The 21430-nt window shown below is 41.2% G+C and overlaps 1 protein-coding gene across 2 annotated transcripts in view; it reads right to left on the bottom strand.

Moving 5' to 3' along the window:
* Positions 1-1101: 1101 nt before the first annotated feature.
* Lamp2 (lysosomal-associated membrane protein 2) overlaps positions 1102-21430 on the bottom strand; it is a 41396-nt gene continuing 21067 nt past the window's right edge. The window contains exons 5-9 of one of the 2 annotated variants that reach the window (XM_005413661.2): positions 20753-20940; positions 19796-19918; positions 14310-14373; positions 13342-13506; positions 1102-3062 (exon numbers count right to left, since the gene is read on the bottom strand). In XM_005413661.2, the coding sequence (XP_005413718.1) occupies positions 2923-3062; positions 13342-13506; positions 14310-14373; positions 19796-19918; positions 20753-20940 (680 nt within the window). In that variant the 3' untranslated portion in view covers positions 1102-2922. Of the gene's footprint in view, positions 3063-8474; positions 10909-13341; positions 13507-14309; positions 14374-19795; positions 19919-20752; positions 20941-21430 lie in introns of those variants that run through there. The other variant, XM_005413662.2, reaches the window with a different exon arrangement.

Here is a 21430-nt window from a genome sequence, read left to right as displayed (position 1 = left end):
TCAATTACATTTTAACAAAGGAAGGAAAAATATAAAAAATTGGTCCTAATACACTTTTTTCTTAACTAAGTGCTATTCATGCCCAAAGTAGCTATCAGCTCACTGAGGATAGTCTGTGCACCTTGAACAATCTGCTGCACAGCATTTCTTGGCTTGTAGTCAAGGAAAACAACTTCTGATTGAAAAAGGAAAACAAAGAGAAAAGAACAAACTGCACGAGATTTAACTGATTATACAGACTGATAACCAGTACGACTTTTCCTTCTTCCAATCATATAAGAGATAAACACAACGATTATAAGGAAGCCCAAGGCCACACCCACTGCAACAGGAATAAGAAAGTTGAGGTCAGAGTCAGCAGAACATTCTTCAGCTGTTAGAAAAGAACAGACAGCAAGGAAAGGAAGTTAGTAAAGAATGCAATTAGGTAGAAACAAGCAAGCAAAAAACAAGCATTTGTGAAGTGTCCAAAGGTCTTTTATAACTTTACCGTTATTTTCTTATTTTCTTACTGTTAAACCAAACATTTTCAGCAATTGATACTATGTCTCTTTATTATTAATTCATCTAAAACCACACCGAAGTCCTCAGTACAAAAAGCAGAAGTTAAGGGAACAATGGGAAAAGGTCCAAAATACAGAATTATGCTCACATAACGTGGGAAGATTCTAGGTTTTATTGTCTAATGGTGCTGGGGAAAATCACCCACACCCAAAACCACCACCTGTGTACCTCCCCGCTCCCCTTCTCCCTTGCATATCTATCATTAAAGTAGGAGAGAATTCTCTATAAGTAATAAAATTTGAGTTAAAAGACTTATGATCAAGAAAACAGCATAGTTGCTTTAGACATGCATTATATAGTTATCGGGTTATACATGACTATTTTCAGCTGAGCAGTGTTCGGGAAGAATAGCAGCAGAATCTACATCCCACCAGGAAGGCAGCGTGTGCAGTGTGGATTCCAAGCTCTGAGTTCAGGCAGACCTGAACGTAAATCCTGACTAAAAGTACGAGTTTAAGGACCTTGTCAAGTTATTCAAACTGGGCTCACTTTCCTCATTCAAACTGGGCCTCATAAAAGGGAGACAATACTCACAAAGTGTTTAAGGATGAATTATATTTTAAAGCATTTGATACACATCAAGTGGAAAACAAGAGTGTATTCCCTTTACTTTTCCTCCCGTGTCTGTGATCCCATCAGAGGAAGTTTAGGTTTTGCAGTAACAAACAGATCATAGTAGGAGTGCCGCACGATCGAAGAGGCCAGTACTAAGCAAAACTTAAACAACAGCTCAAAGTGCCCAAGTCTGATCCCATAAATTCAAGTTTAAACCAGCAGTCATTTTACTACTGAGTGATTAGATTTCATTGAGGCCATTTTTATCAAAATGCTATTAATAGTTTGTTGCCCACTAGATATATATCATCTCAGTCACGTCCCTCCTTTTTTCAGTACAATTATGGAACTAAATTAATCTTTAAGGTCTTTTCCAGCAGAAATCTAATGTAATTAACAAAATGTGACACATATTTAGTATGATTTATGACAGCCGTACTTGCATTTTTTTATCTAAATTGAATATTTCATCTTACCCTTTTGTCATTCATAAAAAATTTGCTAAGGTTCTGCAAACATAACATTTATTTCAGTAACCACATCAGCCTTGCTTGGAAGGATTTATCATATTTTACTGAAAGCCCTCAAACAGAGATAAAGAGCTGGATATCAAGATACACTGAACTGTTAATTGGTAAGGTACAGCAACTCTGAACAGGTCACCATGCACATTAAAATGAATCAATAATCATTTTAATGTGAAAGTCTTTTTATCTATTAGGCTTCCTTCGTGTTTATCTATGCATTTGACATCGGTGCCTCATTTATGCCACGCAGTACGCTTCTGTGAGGGCCTATTATGTCATTCATTTTCATGCCAGCAACCTCTCTGCACACCCCCACCTGTGCTCTGCCCCACCAGAGCTGTCTTAAAGAAGCGAGAGCTTAGTTGCTATGCTTCACTGCCTCCATCCTGAGACTGCTGTTAGCTTACATTTCATAAGTACTAGTCTGATGACAACACTAAATAGATTTTAATGCTCCAGAGATCAACAAGATGAGGTAGAGAAACACAACACAATCTGTCCTAATTAGTTCATAGAATATTTCTATCTTTCAATGCTAATCAAGCATCCAAAGAGCAAACGGGGGGTGGTGGTGGTGGTTAGATATGCTTGAATCTTTTCAGTTTATATTGCTGAAAGATGAGTAATTTTTTGAAAAACTAATTCTGAAGCCAGTTTAAATTGTATGATAGCCTCTTGGGTCTGTTTCTTACCTAGGGAGAGGGGTGGGGGCTCGATTTCTTCTTTAATTGAAACAAAGAAATCAGCAAAGGTTACATAACCTTGAAAATGCAGATGGCCCTGACGACAGTCTCTACTTCACTGCACTGAAAACCAAGTGTGAGCATACTCGGTGGGCATGCATGCCACTTCAATCCTTATTTAATAAACTATATGCAAAGGCATAGTGATGTGTTTACATTAGGATGGTTACACATTGAAACAGAACGCCAGTAGGGAAACAATATTTATTAATTTCATTAAAACACACCTACATATTTTGTTCTTATAATGGCTGTGTTAATAAGTTTAAGGCATCTTAGGTTAAGATCAAAATTTGGCCAGAGCTTCTTAAGACAGACCATAAAACACTGCACACCGATGTTCTTTTTAACAAAATTATCTCCAGGACCAGTAATATACTTTTTTCAAACTTTAAGCTGATCATCAAATGGTGGGCCTGATATAAGAATAAAGTTTCAACATATTAATTTGATAAAGCGAAGTGTTTCATACATTGAGCAAGAAAACCTTGTTATTTGCATGTATTCTTATAGAATCAATCAGATTGCAGATTCTAAAACTGCTCATATCCAGCATGATGGCGCTTGAGACCAATAAAATAAGCCAGCAACACTAGAATAAGCACTCCCGCCAAGGCCGCTCCCACTGCTATGGGCACAAGGAAGTTGTCATCATCTGCACTGCAGTCTTGAGCTAGATGTGGAGAAAGCACAATTGAGAACAGAAACAATGACAAAATTTCAAACCCATCTACTTTAAGTTAAAATGACAGCACTTCCCAGGACAAATATTTTTGGGCTTTTTTTTTTCACCACAGTAACAAGTCATCGCCATTCATTATTAGCAAATGAGGTGTCCCACGACAGCGACTTTCCAAATAAGCAAATTATACTTTTACATCCTTAAAAAATATGCAGCCATTTTAAGTGAAACATGCGCAGTGATCACATACTTCCCAGACTTCTCAAACAGAAGAGAATGAATATAAACACAATTAGCCTCTCCTTGGGGCCGGGGATATAGCTCAGTGGCACAAGCGCCTACCTGGCAAGCGCAAGGTCTTGAGTTTGATTCCCGGTACCAAAACAAACAAACGAACAAAAATTAGCCTCTCCTTGATGGACAGGCTGTAAGCTTTCAGAAGCAAAATGTCCCCATGTTGAAGCACAGCGCCTGGAATGCTTGTACCTTTTGAACAATTACCTCACCAAATGAACAATACTACAAGACACACACAGAAACTCAATGCATAGCAACCTGGGGGTCATTGAGCACGGGGGGGGGGGGGGGGGGGGGGGGGGGGGGGGGGGGCGGATATAAATTGGGCCTGGTGGCGTAACTGTTGGCGTCAGGATGGTCAGTCTAAAGTGAGCATCAGACAAGGAAATTAGTGGTTACGACTTCAAAATGTATTGTGGTAGGGGCAAGCAATACACACAGCATCCTAGGAGGGTCTCAAAGCCACTCCTGGCCTTGTTACGCAAAAATACCTTGAAATGGTGAAGTTTAGGATGGCTTTCTTAGGTCTGTGGAGGAATTAAGCATGTGGGCAATGGGAGAAGGGCATTTCCCATGTGAGAAACAAAAATATGGACGGTGGGAAAACATAGGCAATGATATAAGTAAGTCGGCATAGCTAGAATAATGGGTGGGTTGGACAGGAGGCAGAGAAAGTGTGAGGACCAAATCACAAAAGCACTGTATAATCCTAGGTAGTTTGGCCTTATTTTCGATGGTGAAATAAAAATTCAGCACCAGGAATTTAGGGTTTGTTTGGTTTTTCTGGGTGTTGTGTTTTGTTTTTTTTGAGACAGGGTCTCACTATGTAGTTCAGGCTGGCCTCAAGCTCATGGTGATCCTCCTGCCTCAGCCTCCCAAGTGCCAGGACTACAGGCATGCACCACCACACCCAGCAGCACCAGGATTTTAAGCAGGATATTTGTTTTAGAAGTTACGGTGGAGGGCTGGGGATATAGCTCAGCGGCACAGAGCCTGCCTAGCAAGCACAAGGTCCTGAGTTCGATTCCCAGTACCAAAAAAGAAAAACTTATGGTGGAGAGACGACTAGAGGTAGTAACTTAGGAGATGCCTTTATTGCTACAGTCCAAGTGACCAAGGAGTTTGGAATGATTTTTTAAATTCAGCTTATTAGTACATTCTGAATATACATAATACCCACTCTCATCGTATAGGGACTCTGCACCCGTACATGACGCATTCAGATCCTTTCCCCATTCCCTCACCCCGTCCCCATTATTTACAAAGCTTTGTATGCTTTTCCTCTTTTCTTCTATTCCCTTCCTTCATTTCCCCCTCCACCCTCCCTTGCTCCCCTCCCCATCTGAACACTCTCTTCCAGAATACCTAGTATACACTCTTGCCCTTATTTACATTTTAAGGACAATACAGAGGTAGTTAGCAGGGGGACACAGGGACAAGAAAAGATGGCGTCGAGGTGGGAGAGATTTAAATGTCTATAGGATGAGAGTAAATGTTCACAGGATGGGAGAAAGAGCCCCAGGAAATACAGGTTGAAGATGTTCAATGGTACAAGGTCTCCGGGAAGGTAGGAGGGCCGAGGCTCCAGAAGCACTGATCAGAAAGAGAGAAACCGACGCTGACAGCTCGGAAGAGGAAGGGAGGGCGCAGGCGAGAAGACGCCTGCACAGCGCAGGCCCGGCTGTGGAGCCGCCACCTCCAACTGCGTCCCTTCGCTCCTTCTCACTTCTTCCCCTTCCCTGTGTACTGCCCTTGCTCTCTTCCTAGCTCACCATCTACCAGGCCTGACAGATCAGCTAATTAAGCTTATTAGAATTTTGTCAGAAAGAAGAATAAATAAGTGGCGAGACACTTCTGATTGCACCTGCACTCCAGAAATGTGCCAGGCTTCCCCTGCCCCACTTTTTCTGATAGCCTCGGGGGCAATGACTGAGAACGAAATGCAACCCCGGAGTTTCCTGCCTTTTTGACATTCACTTTGGCTGCCAACTCAATGATCACTATAAACTTGGTTCTGTTAACAATCCAGGTAGCTCAGTTTGCCAGATGTAACCTGTGAATAGATGGTGTCAAGAGTCCCCAGTTACCATCCAGCTCCTCTCCCTCCATTTTCCAAATTACCATCCAGCCTACAAACCGTTAGGTGACACACACCCTAAAGTATCATGCCTTGGATCTAAGATCTATTGTTTTTTAAAAAGTTCATTAGTAGATGAATTTCTTATTCTGGCAAGAGACTCACATTCCTCTCTTTCCCAAATTGGGTATTTGACCTAGTACAGAAACGACTTCCATAAATACTGCCAGGAAGGTTTTCACGCAAGACAAATATGCCCAGATCAAAAAGGCGATTCCACTAATACAAAGATCTTCCTAGGCGCTATCACTTACTTAAAATGCTCTCAATTAGTACTTGAAATAATGATTTTTAGTAAGTATTATTTTATGAATTCAATCTTGTAGAATTATTTAGGCAATAGAAATTTGGGAAAAACAGTAATTTTAATAAGATTATATCCTGAAGGAAACACAATGTTGTTGTTGTTCTTGCTGTTTTGGTGTCTCTGAGACAGGGTCTTGCTACGCAGTTCAGGCTGGCCTTAAAATCACTTAACTCAGGGGCTGGGGATTTAGCTCAGCGGCAAAGCGCCTGCCTGGCAAGCGCAAGGTCATGAGTTTGATTCCCGGTACCAGAGAAAAACCAAAAAAAAAAAATCACTTAACTCAAAACAATCCTCCTGCCTCAGCCTCCCAAGTGTTGGGATTACAGGCATGTGCCACCACGCCTGGCTGAAAATCTTACTCTACATGTGATTTTGACTTGATCTATCTCCCTAACGTATACTTCCTAATACCATATCAAAAATATTTCTAGGAAAAGGAAAAGTGTATTTGTGGAAGTGTTAAATTAAATAGCCACAGAGGCGATAAAAAAGTTTTAAAGAGTACAAAGTTTCATGGCCTCTAAAATTTCATTGAATGCCGGGCATGGTAGCAAATTCTTGTAATCCCAGAAGTGGGGAGGCTGAGACAGGAGGATCCTTGTGAGTTAGAGACCAGCCTGGGCTATAAAGTGAGCTCAAGGCCAGCTTGAACTGCCAGTGAGACCCTGTCTCAAAAAGAAAAAAAAAAAAAATTCATTGAAGCTTCATGTGGATTAAGAAAAAAATACTATTAACCTTCAATATTCTGTTCAGAAAATTTTCAAACATAATTTCTACTATAAAAAATGGAAAGCTTAGATATACATTTATACCAAATTAAAAACACCTTTAAAAAACCAATTGGGTGAGCCAGGCATAATGACACATAATGACACATGCCTATAAAGGCAGCACTGGAAAGGCAGAGGTAGGAGGATCGAGGATTGCAGCAGAGTTCAAGGCCACCCTGGGCTGCACAGTGATTCATATTAGACAGTTCAAGGCAAGCCTGGACTGCATAGCAAGACCTGGTCTCGAAACAAAAAATTAAAAAAACACCAGCTGGGTCAAGATTTGTCCTTACAAGAATGAGCTTTAAGAATTACATTCTTATGTAACATCTTCTTCATTTATATACCTTTAGAGCTACACTCAAACTGAAGTATATCACAACCGAGAAAATGCTTAAAGCTACTGAGTATCACTTACGCATATCTACACCAGTTTCAAAGACAAGACATAGTTACTGATACAGAAGAGTAGTTACCAGAGTGAAAGAAAAGAAAAGGGGGGGGGGATGAGTCCAAGACAATTTAAGCATTACCTACCTAAACACATTAAATGCTATAATCTTAAAAATACAAATCTTGTAAGAAATTGACCTGGAAAAAAAATGCAAGAAACTTAAGGTCATGTATTGTACACTGATGTAAAGTATGTTCTTGGTGCATAACAAGTAGCTTCTTATCAGAGTCCTTCTAAACATACTCAAATATGTATTTATGTCATCTAAAATGGAAGTTATTACTGAAAGAAATAAGAGTAGCAATGCTAGGTGCGGGGGCACACGCCTGTAATGCCAGCACTTGGGAGGCTGAAGCAGGAGGATCGTTGCGAGTTCAAGACCAGCCTGGGCTACAAAGTGAGCTCCAGGCCAGGCTGAACTGCACAGCAAGACCCTGTCTCAAAAAAGACAAAAAAAATAAAAAATAAATATAAATTATTTTTTTAAAGTAGCAAGATTTTAAAGTCCCAGGTCCAACTGGGTGTGGTAGTAAATGCCTATATTGGCAGCACTTGGAAGGCTGAGGCGGGAGGATCACCAAAAGTTCAAGGTCAGCCTGGACTTTATAACAAGACTCTGTCTCAATCAATAAATTAATAAATATATAAACAGATATATAAAGTCAGACCCAGCCCCTAAATGAAAACAAAAGATCAATAAGTTAGGCAAGCAGGCCAGAGCCACACGGTAGTAAGAGCAGTACTAGGAGCTGTGATGGCTTACTGTGTTCTCGTGGCTTAGCTGGGTAACCCAGAGGAAAGTCACCAGGTAGGTTGCTAAGTGTTCTTGTGTTACACAGTAAGGTGACTAGGAAACTGCCTGGAAATTGGAAGGTTCAAGTGTTTGAGGGTGACATAAGAGATTGGACACAATCTTACTTTGGATCAGATCAATAGCCCAATGTGGTTGGCTGCAATGGATAGCTGCTATGAATAGATATTAAATATCAGCCTTAACTTTTGAAAAAGGAATATGAAGAGATACTCTGAAACTTCTGCCAAGAAATAAATACCCAAGATCACTGGTTCTCTTACTGGCTATGAATCAGGTTTGGCAGGGAAGCTCACAGACACACACATGCATGAGCATACACACACACACACACACACACACACACACACACACAGACTCTACCTCACCCTGCTAAGTGAAATCCTCTAGGGGTGGACCCTAGGAAACCCTGGGAAGTGTGTATTTTTATAACACATTTCCCAGATGATTCTTACTTTGTAGTCAGCCTCGTATCAGTCAAGGCCTATGTACAGGAACCTTCTTCCAGACAGTAATACAGAGGGAGAACATTTTGGAAATAATTTAGTTCTGTCTGTATTGCAAAAGTTCTTCATTTGAAAGAAATTACCATTATGACTTTAACCAACAGGAAAAAATGTGAGCAAATTTCCTTAAGAAATAAAAGAATCTTTATTGTTTTAGAAGCAATGTTGAGCAAACAGACAAGCAAATTTCTAAAGAGCGATACCATACATCAACTAGTGGTTTAAACATTTGAGGAGAAAACATGGAAAGCATTTACATGGACCAGTTTCTTTGTGGAAATGGTAAAACATGAAAAGCACCCCGAACTAAATAGCGTATCACCATCAAGGCACAAACCCAGTAAAACAAAACAAAAACTACAAAAGGTACAAAGAACATGTGACTGTAGGAAATAATAGCGTGAAGAGCAGTATATAAACTGGTCCATGTAAAATACAAAAATATTCACTGATGTCAGATTTTCTATAAAACAGTGCTTATCGGAGGTATTTTAATATCACTCTGATATATACTCTAAGTGTAGAAACTTTTAGAAACATTAACAGCATTAAGCCAGTGTGACCACTTGTGCTTCCGATGTTTACTTTTTTTAAAAAAAAAGCTGCTTCATTTTCCCTTGAGAAATATCTAAGGCCCACATTCTTAAAAGCATTATCCATTCTTATAAGATTAACAATTTTACAGTAAAACAGTTTAAATAAAAATATTTTTTTTAAAAACCAATTTATATTTAGTCTTTAAGAAGTGTTTTAAACTGGCAGTGCAGCTCAATGTAGCTCTAGAAGGGTTAGTCAGGAATTTGATTCTGAGCCAGTAAGGCCTGCAGGCTAAACAGACAGCAAATTTAAGTGAGAGAAAATATTTTATCACTCTAATATAACACAAAGGACAGTTAGACACATATACATGTTAGCATGCAACTGCCTATATATGTGTGAGTGCGTGTGTGTACTGATGCATTCAGCATTAGTATTTTGGAACCCTGAGAGTTCCGCATTTTCTTATGCACGGGAGGCATATAATCTGCCCTCTCCAAATAACCACAGGAATCTTCCACCTATGGCTACATATTAATATTTTAGCGTGCTCAGTCTCACCAATATTTATATGTATAAAAAAAAAGATTGCCTAGAAGCTACAAGGAATACCTATATGTTAACGATCAAGCTGAAGTATTTTCCTTTCTCATATAAAGCATTAGGTGGTACAGAGCAAATGGACAACTGGCGTATCTCTCAGAGCACAAAACTCAATACAAAGTACATGAATTAATGATTCTACCATAACAAAAACAGTGTAAGTTTTGATTAGCACAGAGCCACTTAAATGTGACAGCCCAATTAATAATGTTGTAGCAATCAATGCAAACTGGAAACCAATAACTTTTTAATGGACTAAGATCAAAATGTTGAGTTAGGTGTGAGTTATTTTCTAAGTGCAAATGTACTTTTTTATCTAGGTTCTAGGACACACTGGCATTTCTCTTTTAAGAAAAAAAAGAATAAAATATACTACCACCAACAAGAAAGACTTGAAGGTTAAAGAGAAATCTTCATTAATTTTAGTACTGCACGTTGAGGCCAATTTATGGGTACACAAAGGACTAATGAATGCCCTCAGCTGGCACTGCCTAGCAATTATCTCTAAAGCACCTACAAAATAGATTAAAATGCCCAGTCGGGATAGCCTTCTGTCTTGCAATTTAAAAGGTTGACATGGCCAGTTTTTAAAAAACGATAAAGCAACAGTAACGCTTATTCTAAAATTTAAAAGGTTTTTGTATCTTTTGTCATTCAGGCCACATTAAACACAAATGTATTGAAAATCATGAGAAAAACATTCACTGGTAAAAACGTATTACTAAGCCCTGTGCAAATCTACTAACATCTCTCTCATTGGTCAAATATGCAGCAACGCCAAAGTAGCGAAGTTAACCTGCAAACAAAATCACAATAAAATGCAAAAGAAGCAAGTACAAATCCACTGTAGAATGCTGCCCTCATTCAACCTCATGCAGCAAGAAAATTTTGTTCAAAAACATTTTTTCTTAAACTGTGTATTTCTAGCCATACCATTTAAATGAAACTGATAAAATACTAATTCAAAGCAGTAAAATAAAACCTCTAGTCCAGATGTGTTGCATATATGTTTTGCTATGGAAATAATAGCTTTAAATTTCTTGGTGCTAAAAACCAAAAATCGCATGGCTAATTTGTAGCTTACAGGTTTTTTTTTTCTTTTTGTTTTTTTTCTATTTCTTTTTTTTTAATGTTTTAGTTTGAATTACAAATCTCCCAAACCATCCATTCTAAGAGTGGGACTGCAACTAAGTGTACATTAAATTGAATAGTAATGCATGTTGGAACTTGTACTTGCTTTATTATTTTGCCACAGAGATCACATATGGACTACTGTTACAGAGTTTGATATCCAGCATAACTTTTTCTTCTGCCAATTAGGTAAGCAATCACTATAACGATAATCAAGCCTGAAAGACCAGCACCAACTATAATTGGTATTAGAATGGTGTCATCATCCAGCGAACACTCCTGGGCTGTAGATGAGAAAAAGTGTGTAACAAATAATGAGTATAATCAAAAAAGAATGTCCAAAAGTAAAAGATGTTGCTTCAAAAGTCAGAAATGCTCTTACAAAATCAATTTCAAGTAACACAGGTATACTTTTATGACAAAGTTAATGAACAGTATGGACTATTCTAAAATTAAAACCCTAAAACGTATTTGTCCTTTCATTCATACCTATAAATAAGCACACACTGTCTTATATGTCATATAACACACATATATGTGTCTGTGTTTGTGTGCTTGTTTATATTCCACATCCTTTCCAAATCAGAAGTAATTACTTTCTCAGAAATGAAGAGAGCGAACCTAGCCCATTTATACGTAGCCAGGTTAGCCTCTCTGTGGCGGAGTGAATGTCTTTGGAGAAACGGGACAGCAGTGGATGATGGGATCAGAACAGCTAGGCTGGCTCTGGAGTTCCTTACAGTAGGGGACAGCAAACTACAGGCCAAATCAGGCCAAAGAGCTAAAACTGTATTTGTAAAACTGTATTTACAATTTTAAATAACTGAAGATCAAAACCAAGAGTATTTTGTGATACATGAGAGCTACGTGAAATTCAAATGTGAGTATCCATAAAGACAGTTCTGTGGGAACACAGCCGCACTCATCTGTTTGCTACCATGGCAGAGCTGAACAGTTGTGACGGAAAGCAGATTGGCCCCAAAGTCTTAAAAAATCAGTTGCTGTCTGGACCTTCTGAGAAAAAAATTTATAGATTCCCTAACTTAAAATATATGATTTTAGTGACTGCAAGAGTCAAGAAATGGGACCCTCTCACTAATTTAAGCATGTTTACTGCACTTCTCCTCAGTCTGGTCCGGCCAACAGCCCATGGGAATGAGTTTTTCTGTTTCTCGAGAGCAGTCTGATCCAGTAAAATCTACTCAACACCATTCTCCCTTACTGTAAGGATATTTCTTCACCACATACCCTCAAATATACTGTGTACTGTATGTACAGGTACCACAGCCAAGAACCTACTTCAAGAAATAGATATGCATTCGATATTAGCATTAAATGTGGTGGGCCTCTTTGGGAGACATTTCAAATTCTATACACATATAAACCAAAATTTCAAATTAGACAAAGAGCACAGCTCATCTCTATCACAGCTGACTAGATAAATAGGCCTGCACTGGTAATAACACTGCAAATGATTTTAAATTCTAAACACAACTCTGGACCTAAAATTAGGATAATGATGTAGGGGAGCTAGATAAAGACTCTAAAAATAAAGCTATTAAAAGATCAACATAATTGAAGTACATAAGTAAAACCAACAAAAGGGAAAACGAATTCTTAAAAATACTTTTAAATTTACGATTAACCTCTTTAGTCACAAGAATGGCAGGAGAAGAGCCCGATTTATTTTGGCCTAACCAAGTCAGACTAGGTATTTAGCACTGCTAGAGAAACAGCCAAATGGCTTACAGCATATTTACTTTTAAACACAGCTGCTACATTTCCTTTGAAAACATAGAATGAATTGTTAAAAAGATGTGGATGCTGAAACAGCGCTGCTCAGCAAAGCTGTGATCTACAAACCTCCAATTCTAAGTAACTAGAGGGATAAGTCACCTAAATAATTTTATGTACACTTTTTCTTCATGCAAATTTCAATCTTGCAGTGCTAAATGTATCTTTCATATTCACATGAGAATATTATAATGAGACTTTCACAAGGGTTTCATTAAAAATTTGACAAATGCTACCATTAGCCCTGAGTAGATCTTTATTTTTTTTAATTTTTCTTTTTTGGGGGAATTGGTTTTTTTGAGATAGGGTCTCACTATGCAGTTCAGGCTGGCCTTGACTCACTATGTAGCCCAGGCTGGCTTTGAACTCACAGCGATCCTCCTGCCTCAGCCTCCCGAGTGCCGGGAATACAGACATGCACCACCACGCCCGGCAACCCAGAGTAGATCTTCAAAAAGCCCCATGTGAACTACCATGCGATTTGAGGAATCTTCAGATCATTTCTGATGGTAAAAACGTATTTTATAATACCCGAGGCTTTGCTCCTGATTTCCAGCTTGTGTCTCATCAAGCTTAGACCAAATCACTTTCATTCAGGTATGAAAATATTTCTAGCAAGAAGATGGCCCCTAGAAGCCAGATGCAAGATGTTCAAATGCCATCCGTCCCCCCAAACTCAAACCTAGCAGAAGCACCTACACTTTATGTAAGCTCGCCCACACCTGAAGCTGCTTTTCAGCACAAAAAAAACCGTGAGCCAGAGCTTTGCAACTCACTCAAGGCTGGAAGACCTGTGTGTCAGAGTCAAGGGGTGAATTTTTATTTCTCTGTTTCAATGCCTAAATTTTCATGACTCAAAGAGAAAGCCGCCTACTGGTCAATGTAAGAACATAAATTATTAATAAAGTTTACTTGAGCCTTACCTGTAGAATATACTCCTTCCTTCACATTGAAAGGCTGAACCCTTAGGCGAAAGGTATTTATCTGAAAATTTTCAGACACTGACACAGTCTGTTCTTTGTTGCACATATAAGAACTTCCCAGGGGGGCATCCCAGTAGCTAAGGTTCTTATTTGCAGTGCTGAAAACTTTACAGACAAAAAAATATGTTAGTAATTTCTTATCCTACCAACATCCAAACTGGACAGTCTTCGGGATTTTTTGTTTTGTTTTGTGATGTTAGGGCTTGAAACATGGGGCCTTCACAGCAAGCTGTATTACCAGCCCTTTTTTTATTTGTAATTTTGAAACAGAATCTCGTTAAGCCATTAAGTTGCCCACTTACCATCACTAAGTTGGTTCCCTCCTCTTTCTATAAATGTTTCTACAGTCTAAAACTCAAGTCACATCCTCATCTATTATCTACCATGATACTGCAAAAGGTGGAAAACTGTAATTCTATTTATTTCCTATCTCTTTTTTTAGCGGTGTTGCAGACTGAACTCAGGGGCACTCTAACACTGACCTACATCCCCAGCCTTTTTTATTTTATTTTATTTTTTATTTATTTATTTATTTATTGGTTTTTCTCCGGTACCAGGAACCGAACTCACGACCTTGCGCTTGCCAGGCAGGCGCTTTGCCGCTGAGCTAAATCCCCAGCCCCCCAGCCTTTTTTATTTTGAGACAGGGTCTCCTTAAGTTATCCAGCCTGGCCTCAAACTCGCAATCCTCCTGCCTCAGCCTCCTGAGTAAATGAGATTAGAGATACAGTTACCACCACAGCCAGCCACCATAGTTCTACATTACAGATGAAGTTGTGGTCAAGGCATACTTTTTACACAATGTCTTCTGTCCCACTAAAAAAGGCACTGATTGGTAACGGGATTATTATAGCTTCTATTCCTTCAGTCTAACCCGCTCTTCTCCCCCAGGCCAATGCTTTGCTTACCGGAGCCATTTGCCAACGCTATGCTGGCATTCACTTCCTTCAGGTAGAATCGGTTTTCATTTTTCTGTTTGAAAAAGAGCTTCAGGTTAATCAACAATCACAATTGTCCACAGGTAGAGTTAATATCTACAGAAGAAAGCAATCTAGTATTACTACCCAGAAGAACAAACCATGGAGGGGACCTGGGCCAGTCAAATAAACTGCAACTAAGTAAAAGAGAACTCAAAGTGTGACAAAGTCTTTTTCCTCTGCATTTCTTCCAACTTTCAGACCCCACAAGCAGTCCTTGGTTCTTAAACACTCAGTGATTCATACCCTTGACTTCATTCCTCCTGTCACTTCCTGTGTCCACACTACTTCCGGGCTGGCTCACAACAGCCTCGTAACTGGGCTCCCACCTGCAACCCTCCAGCTCTGCTCTTTCCTTTTCACTATTATCTCTTTCATTTGTCATTGTATTGACTGTTTTTTCTTGTTGCAATCAGCTTCCTAACTTTATTGTTTTATTTACTCATTGTAGTGCTGGGTATCAAACCCAGGATCTCGTACACATTGTACTAGGCAAGTACCACTGAACTTTATGCGCAGCCCCTGTTCCTATTCTTTCTATCAACGTGTAGTAAGTGTTATGTATCAGGGAAGCTCAGGGTATATATTTCAATAAATGCAGCCAGATGTGGTGGTGCAGCACTCTATAGAGGCTGAGGCAAGAGGATCGTTGACCAGCCTGGGATACAAAGTGAGCTCAAGGCCAACCTGAACTGCATAAGCAAAACCCTGTCTCAAAAAGACAATCAATCAATCAATCAATCAATAAAAAATAAATGCATACAGGGTGCATTGATCAAATCAAGATGACTGGGATTTCCCTCTCATGATTATTTTTATTATTTGAGGTACTTGGGATTGAGCCCATGGTCTTCCACCTGCAGGCAAACTCTCTAGAGCTAAGTTACACCCTTAGCCCTTTTTATTATTTCTTTTTATTTTAAGACAGGGTCTTGCTAAGTTGTCCAGACTGGCCTCAAACTTTTGAACCTCCTGTCTCCTTTTTCAGTTAGTTTTTGTTTTTTTGAGCCAGTCTCGCTTTGTACTTCAGGCTGGCTTTGAACTCACTATGTAGCCCAGGCTGCCCTCAAACTCATGGTGATCCTCCTGTCTCAGCCTCCTGAGCGCTGGAATCACAGCCGTGCAGCACTGTGCCCGGCTCTCCTTATCATTTCTTGTTCGGAGGCTTCAAATTCAGCTCTTCAACTTCTTCATAAAACAGGTTATTGTGAGCTATAGTCACCCCTTGCATTGTAGAACATCAGAACTTACTCTTGGTGTTTTGGTACCCATTATATGACCTCCCTGTTATAGCTCGTGTCAAGATGTCCCCCCAAAGCCTCATGCAGTCATAGGTGGGCCTTTTTCGGAGGTGGCTGGATCTGAAGTGACTGATTCATGGTGCGGTGCTGGGATTAAGGGTGGTGATTACTAAAGCAGTCCACTGATTGCACTGGCACCACCCTAATCCTCGTAGACTGGATACAATATAAGGGACAGAAAGAGGCTTGTCTTCCCCCTTCCTTGCTTGCTTTTCTGACTTCTGTTGGCATGAACTGGTTCTCTTCTGTGATGCCCCTTTGCCATGCCACCCTGCCCTGGAGCCAGCTGACTATGGACTGAAACCTCTACAAACTGAGAGCTAAATAACCCTTTCCCCCTTTAACTTTAGGTGCTGGGTATTTTGTCTCAGCAATGAGAGAAAAGTGACTGAGACACTCCCTCTCCCTGCTTTCTGCTCCCTGCTATTATCTTTTGAAGCAATGAACCAATCTGTCAGTCACTGTAACTATCTGAGTGCTCAGCATATAAAAGGTAACATGGTCAGGTGATGCAGGGAGGTAACAAAATGAGTCAGACTTCAATCTTGCTCTGGGAGTATTTGCAGGCTACCTGGGAAGATAAAAATACTAGTGATCATATTCCAAAAAAGAAAGCAGAAGCTAAGTGTGCTTGTGAACACCTATAATCCTAGCACTTAGGAGGGTGAGGTAGGAGGATCTAAGTCACCCTGAGCTACAAAGTGAGTTCAGGGCCAGCCTGAACCGCAGAGCAAAACCTTGTCTCTAAAAGGAAAAAAGAAAAAAGAAAAGAAACTGGCAGCCCACACCTGTAATCCCAGCACTCAAGAGGCTGAGGCAGGAGGATTGCTGCAAGCTCGAGGCCAGCCTGGGTCCCATAGTGAGTCCGCAGCCAGCTTGAACTGCATAGCAAAACCCTGTCTCAAAAAAAAAAAAAAAGTGGCAAGGTATAAAAATTGATAGAAAAAAAATATTTCCAATGAGGGAAGAAGCAAAGCAATGCCAGCCTAGGAACAGGGTCTTGGATGAGGTAGGGTCTGGATAGGAAACAAACAGAAAGGGGGTTTTCAAAAAAGGCTACCATGTGATTAAAGGTAGTCAGAAAAAGAGCACAATCGCAAGTACACCAGCACTTGAGAACTTCCTAAGTGCCAACCACCGTCCTCAAATCTCTACGTAGAAGGATTCATTAAATAATTATAATAACCTACGCTACAGATGCTGTTAGCATCTCCATTTTGAGATGGAGAAATTCTCACCCAGGGATGCTAAGGGACTGCTCTCTCAGCTACAGGATTAGGAGTCAGTGAGCTGGGAGTTGAGCCCCAGGAGATCTGGCTGCAGAGTCCTGAACCAGTTACTGCTGGGCTCTGCCACATCACAAGATGCACACAGCGGGCAGGTGACGGTGGCGGAAGCATAACGCTCGTGGAGAGGGAGTGAAGAAACGCAGGCTGCAAATGCAGGACACGTCGCATGCGGCAAAGAGGGCCTGCACCGCCCTGTGTGGAGTTTAAGCGTGACCCTGTTGGTAAAATAACCTTGGAGGATTCCTGAGGAAGAGCTGAGCTTCCAGATGATGAAGCTGAGGGCAATGAGGTCAGACGAGGTAGGAGGATGCTGCAACCAGACCAAAAGCAGACGGGAATGAAAACAGGGGGACACCCTCGAGGGAAGTCTCGGGGGAAGCAGAAAGGAGGCCTTGCTCGCCTCGTCGCATCCCTCCTCTGCCGAGGCAATGTTTTGCCTTGGCATCTGAGGCTCTTCTCCAGCTGGCTCTGAACACGTTCCTTCCTCCACAGGCAACTGCTCTCTTCCACCACTCCCCTGATCGGCTCTGTACAAATCTGGCCTGTGCGTGAAGGCCCAGGTCAAATGCCAGCTCTTCCAAACCTTCTCGGCTCTCCCACCCTGCTGTCCCACAGCTCCACACACACCCTCCCCAGCAGCCTGCTGCCCACAGAAACCAGTGCAGCAGCCTGAGCACGGCAGTCCCTCGGGCCTTGAACCAAACTGGCAACTGTTCGCGCATTTCTGTCTTTGCCACTGAAGTCCGGGCTACTTAAGGACACAGTTTCTTTCTTCATATAGACCCCACCCCAGCAGCCTACACACGGCACACGTGCGTGCTGGAAGGTCTCCTAAGGGTCATGTATCGGGACGGGGTGAAGTTGATGGGGGTCCCCTGATTCTATTGACATTGCAGGGGTTTCTTGATTTTCCAAACCACCTGTAACATGGTTAAAATGTCACCATCTGGGATTACATTTTAAAATAGTCTGGCAGGCAAAATAAATATTGTAATTGTTAACATTCACATTTTTCCCATGAGAGTGAAAGCAGCCATGCTCCACTTCAGAGCCTACCACAGCTGGAGAGACCAGACTCCATCACTCAACAGGAGATACTACTTTCCTCGTTTTTACTGACTATAATTTCTATGTGATTACTTAAAAGAGAATGTGTCTACGAAGGCCTGCTCTATTGTAGATAAAAGGATAAGTTTTTGTTTTGAGGGTTTTGTTTAATTTTTTACAGTACACAGAGCAGGGAACCCAGGGACTCACAAATACTAGACGAGAGCTTTTCCACAGAGCTTCATCCCCAGCTTGAAGAAGACAAGTTTTTGTGGTTTTTCGTTTGTTTTATTTTTTGAGACAGGGTCTCACTATGTAGTTCACGGCCTTGAATTCACTGTGTAGCCCAGGCTGCCCTTGAACTCACTGGCGATCCTCCTGCCTCAGCCTCCCTAAATGCTGGGATTACAGTCATGGCACACCATGCTCAGCTAAGAAGACAAGTTTAATTATACATCTTTACACCTTTTTCAAGGGCGTTGGGTTTGGAATCTGGGGCCTCACACGTGCTAGGCAAGCATTCTACTACTGGACATTTGAAATAGTAATTCACTGAGCATATATGAAATACAGCAGAGGAATTGTCTGGATATTGGGAAAAGGAAGATTTTTGTAACCCTTTCTAAAAATATAATTGTCTAATATAACCCTCAGTTACTCCATATATATTCTATATGAAAGATTTAGTCAAGATACAAGTTTAGATATGAAATAACAACATACCTACTTTTTACATATCAGATGTTGAGACTATTACACCATCTCTAAATACAGTAATCTGATTTAAAAGCAGAACTGTTTCTTGTCCAATGACACAAAAGCTCTTAGTTGGAGCTGGTATTCAACATTTTCTCTCCCCTACAGCTACCCTCTATCCCTCGTTCCCATTTGCTGTAACATGTACGCACCTTTTCCCTCACAAAAATGCATGTAGATAATAAATGTTCCCAAGAAGGTGGAAGTAAAGGACCCCAATGACTAATCTTTACTAACAAGAAGTAGAACAGGTATGCCTTAACCTGTAAACTCATGCATAGAGTTCAGTTCTTGACAGAAACATGAACAACAAAAACCTGAATTCTGACATTACAGACTATCCTAATAAATTAATACGTGTACTTACAGGGCCTTGTATATAGTAAGTACAATCATCCCTCAGTATTCTTTGTTTGGGAGGGGATTGAGACAGGGTCTCATTATATAGTTCAGCCTGGCCTTGAACTCGCTATGTAGCCCAGGCTGACCTGGAACTCATCATGATCCCTCTGCCTCAGCCTCCCAGGCGTGCACCACCATGCCTGGCTTCCTTCGTATGTTTGAGCCAAGGCTGGCTTAATCCGAGGATGCAGAAACCACAGACACAGAGTGACCAATGTTCTGAATAAACACTGTTATCATTACACTAATACAAACAGTATCACCTCTAGGAAGACTAAAATTATCACACTAAACAAACATGAGGGCTGTCTAACCAGCAAGAGAAAAATGTCACAGAAATGCCTTACATGTGGAGATAGCACACAGGTATTTCTTTATGCGATTCTTTCTCCTGCCCTAGAGTCTGCGTGACAGCAGAACAGCTGCTGTTGGGGAATGTTACTAGAGAAATCCAGCCCGCAGACCATGAAGCGGACTCTGACAAAGGACCGGAGATCAATGGGCAACACCTGACTAAGTAGTGCGGAAATGGAAAACGAAGCCAGCCCCTCACACCCACAGCAGACTTCCAGGGATGGCTCTGCGAGAACGCATCTAGCATTTAGAAAAATCTGTTACTTACCACGGCAAAGACAAAGTCAAGATACTTAACGACGCTGCTGTTGAGCCGAAGCTGAGCTGTGTTGGGTTGGCAGCTGCCAGTGAAGCCCGTTGTGTTGGGGTTGATGTTAATGATTGAGGCAACCTGTAGGGGAGGAGACAGGCAGAGTACAGACGAACTATGTGAGTTGACAGCAAAGCCTTAGACTCTAATAGTCAACTTCACTGCAGAACAAAAACTGCTTTGTTAAATTCATGGTGTCTTACTTTCAAACCAAGTTGGCATGGGCTCTCAAGCTATGACTAAGATGACTTGAAAAACAACAAGAAGAAAGCTTCCTCGGGAATGAGCCAAATGAAAACACACATTTTTACGGAGCACAAGAGCCATATGTCTGGCTTGTTCCAGTCACAGGATTCTAGAAATGCGATTTAGTCGTTGGCACGCCCTCTGGAGTCCCAGCAGAGCACTGCAAGCAGAAGGGCCAGGGTGGACGTGAGCGTGTCTGCGACCTGAGTCATAACAGCCAGAGACACAGGGCTCCGCCGCTGGTGCACGCCAGCCTACAGTTCACTTCAGGTTGAAGTGTATGAAGGGGGCTGCACTTTTTCATTTTTTGGCAGTGCTAGGGAGCAAAGTCAGGGCCTCAAGTGTGCTAGGCGAAGGTTTTACCACTGAGTTTCATCCCCAGCCCAGGAACTGTGTTTTAAACAGACTGAAGAAAATAAAGCTCAGCTATGTGTACTATGAGCTACTGAAGGCACACAGGATCTAAACCCCAGAGTCCTTTCAGCATCGGTTTTATCCTGGCTGAGACGACGCCCGGCCAGTGATATTAAGTCTTCATGGTTCTCCTAACTCCTAACTCTCCAAATAATCAAAATTCAGAAAGTCACGCTGCTGCTGGGGGGAAAACAAGATACACGATACTTGGCAAAAACACAGAAAGTACGCGTGGGTGAACACGGACAAGCATACCTTGTCCTGAGTGACGTTCAGCTGCAGCCCCATGGTCGCCAGCAGGCACGTGCTGTTGCCCTTACTCACTGAGTAGTTGCCAACTTCTGGCTTCTCCTTTGCAGCGGGCGTCGTGGTAGGCGAGGGCACAGTGGTGTGAATGACGGGGGCCGCTGTGGTGGGGCTTCTGTCTTCCTCACACAGAAATTCTAAAACAAGCACACAAAAGACAAAGTAAATGAAGATGGTCTTTTCCTTAATCCATTAGGCCAGGGAAGAGCAAACTATTTTTCACAACAGAAGTCCAAGAGGGTGCATTAGGAGAAAGGAATATCCTCTAATATGTTTAAGCTAAATGAGGCAGAAGTTATTAAACTGCTGTTTCATGTCCAATCTCTGTGACATAGCAGACATGTTCAAGACACGTCCCAAGGTTTGTCTTCCACACATGGCCCAACCCTTTCGACACCTTCATTCCTGCCCCTGGTGGGAAATTTAGAGATTTAAATCTGAAAACATTTAACCCCTACCTCATCCACCTTCTTCCTCCCCCGCACAACCATTATAAGGAAGGATACTGTCTGCTAGAAAAAAAAGTTTAAAAATCATTCAGGATGTGTTTGTATTTTAAGACAGGGTCTCGGTATATAGTGCAGGCTGGCCTTGAAATTGCTTATGTAGCCCAGGCTGGCCTCAAAC

The sequence above is a fragment of the Chinchilla lanigera genome, unplaced genomic scaffold (assembly GCF_000276665.1).
Source record: "Chinchilla lanigera isolate Chin_1 unplaced genomic scaffold, ChiLan1.0 scaffold00171, whole genome shotgun sequence".
Classification (NCBI taxonomy): Eukaryota; Metazoa; Chordata; class Mammalia; order Rodentia; family Chinchillidae; genus Chinchilla; species Chinchilla lanigera.
This window is presented reverse-complemented; position numbering and strand designations above follow the sequence as displayed.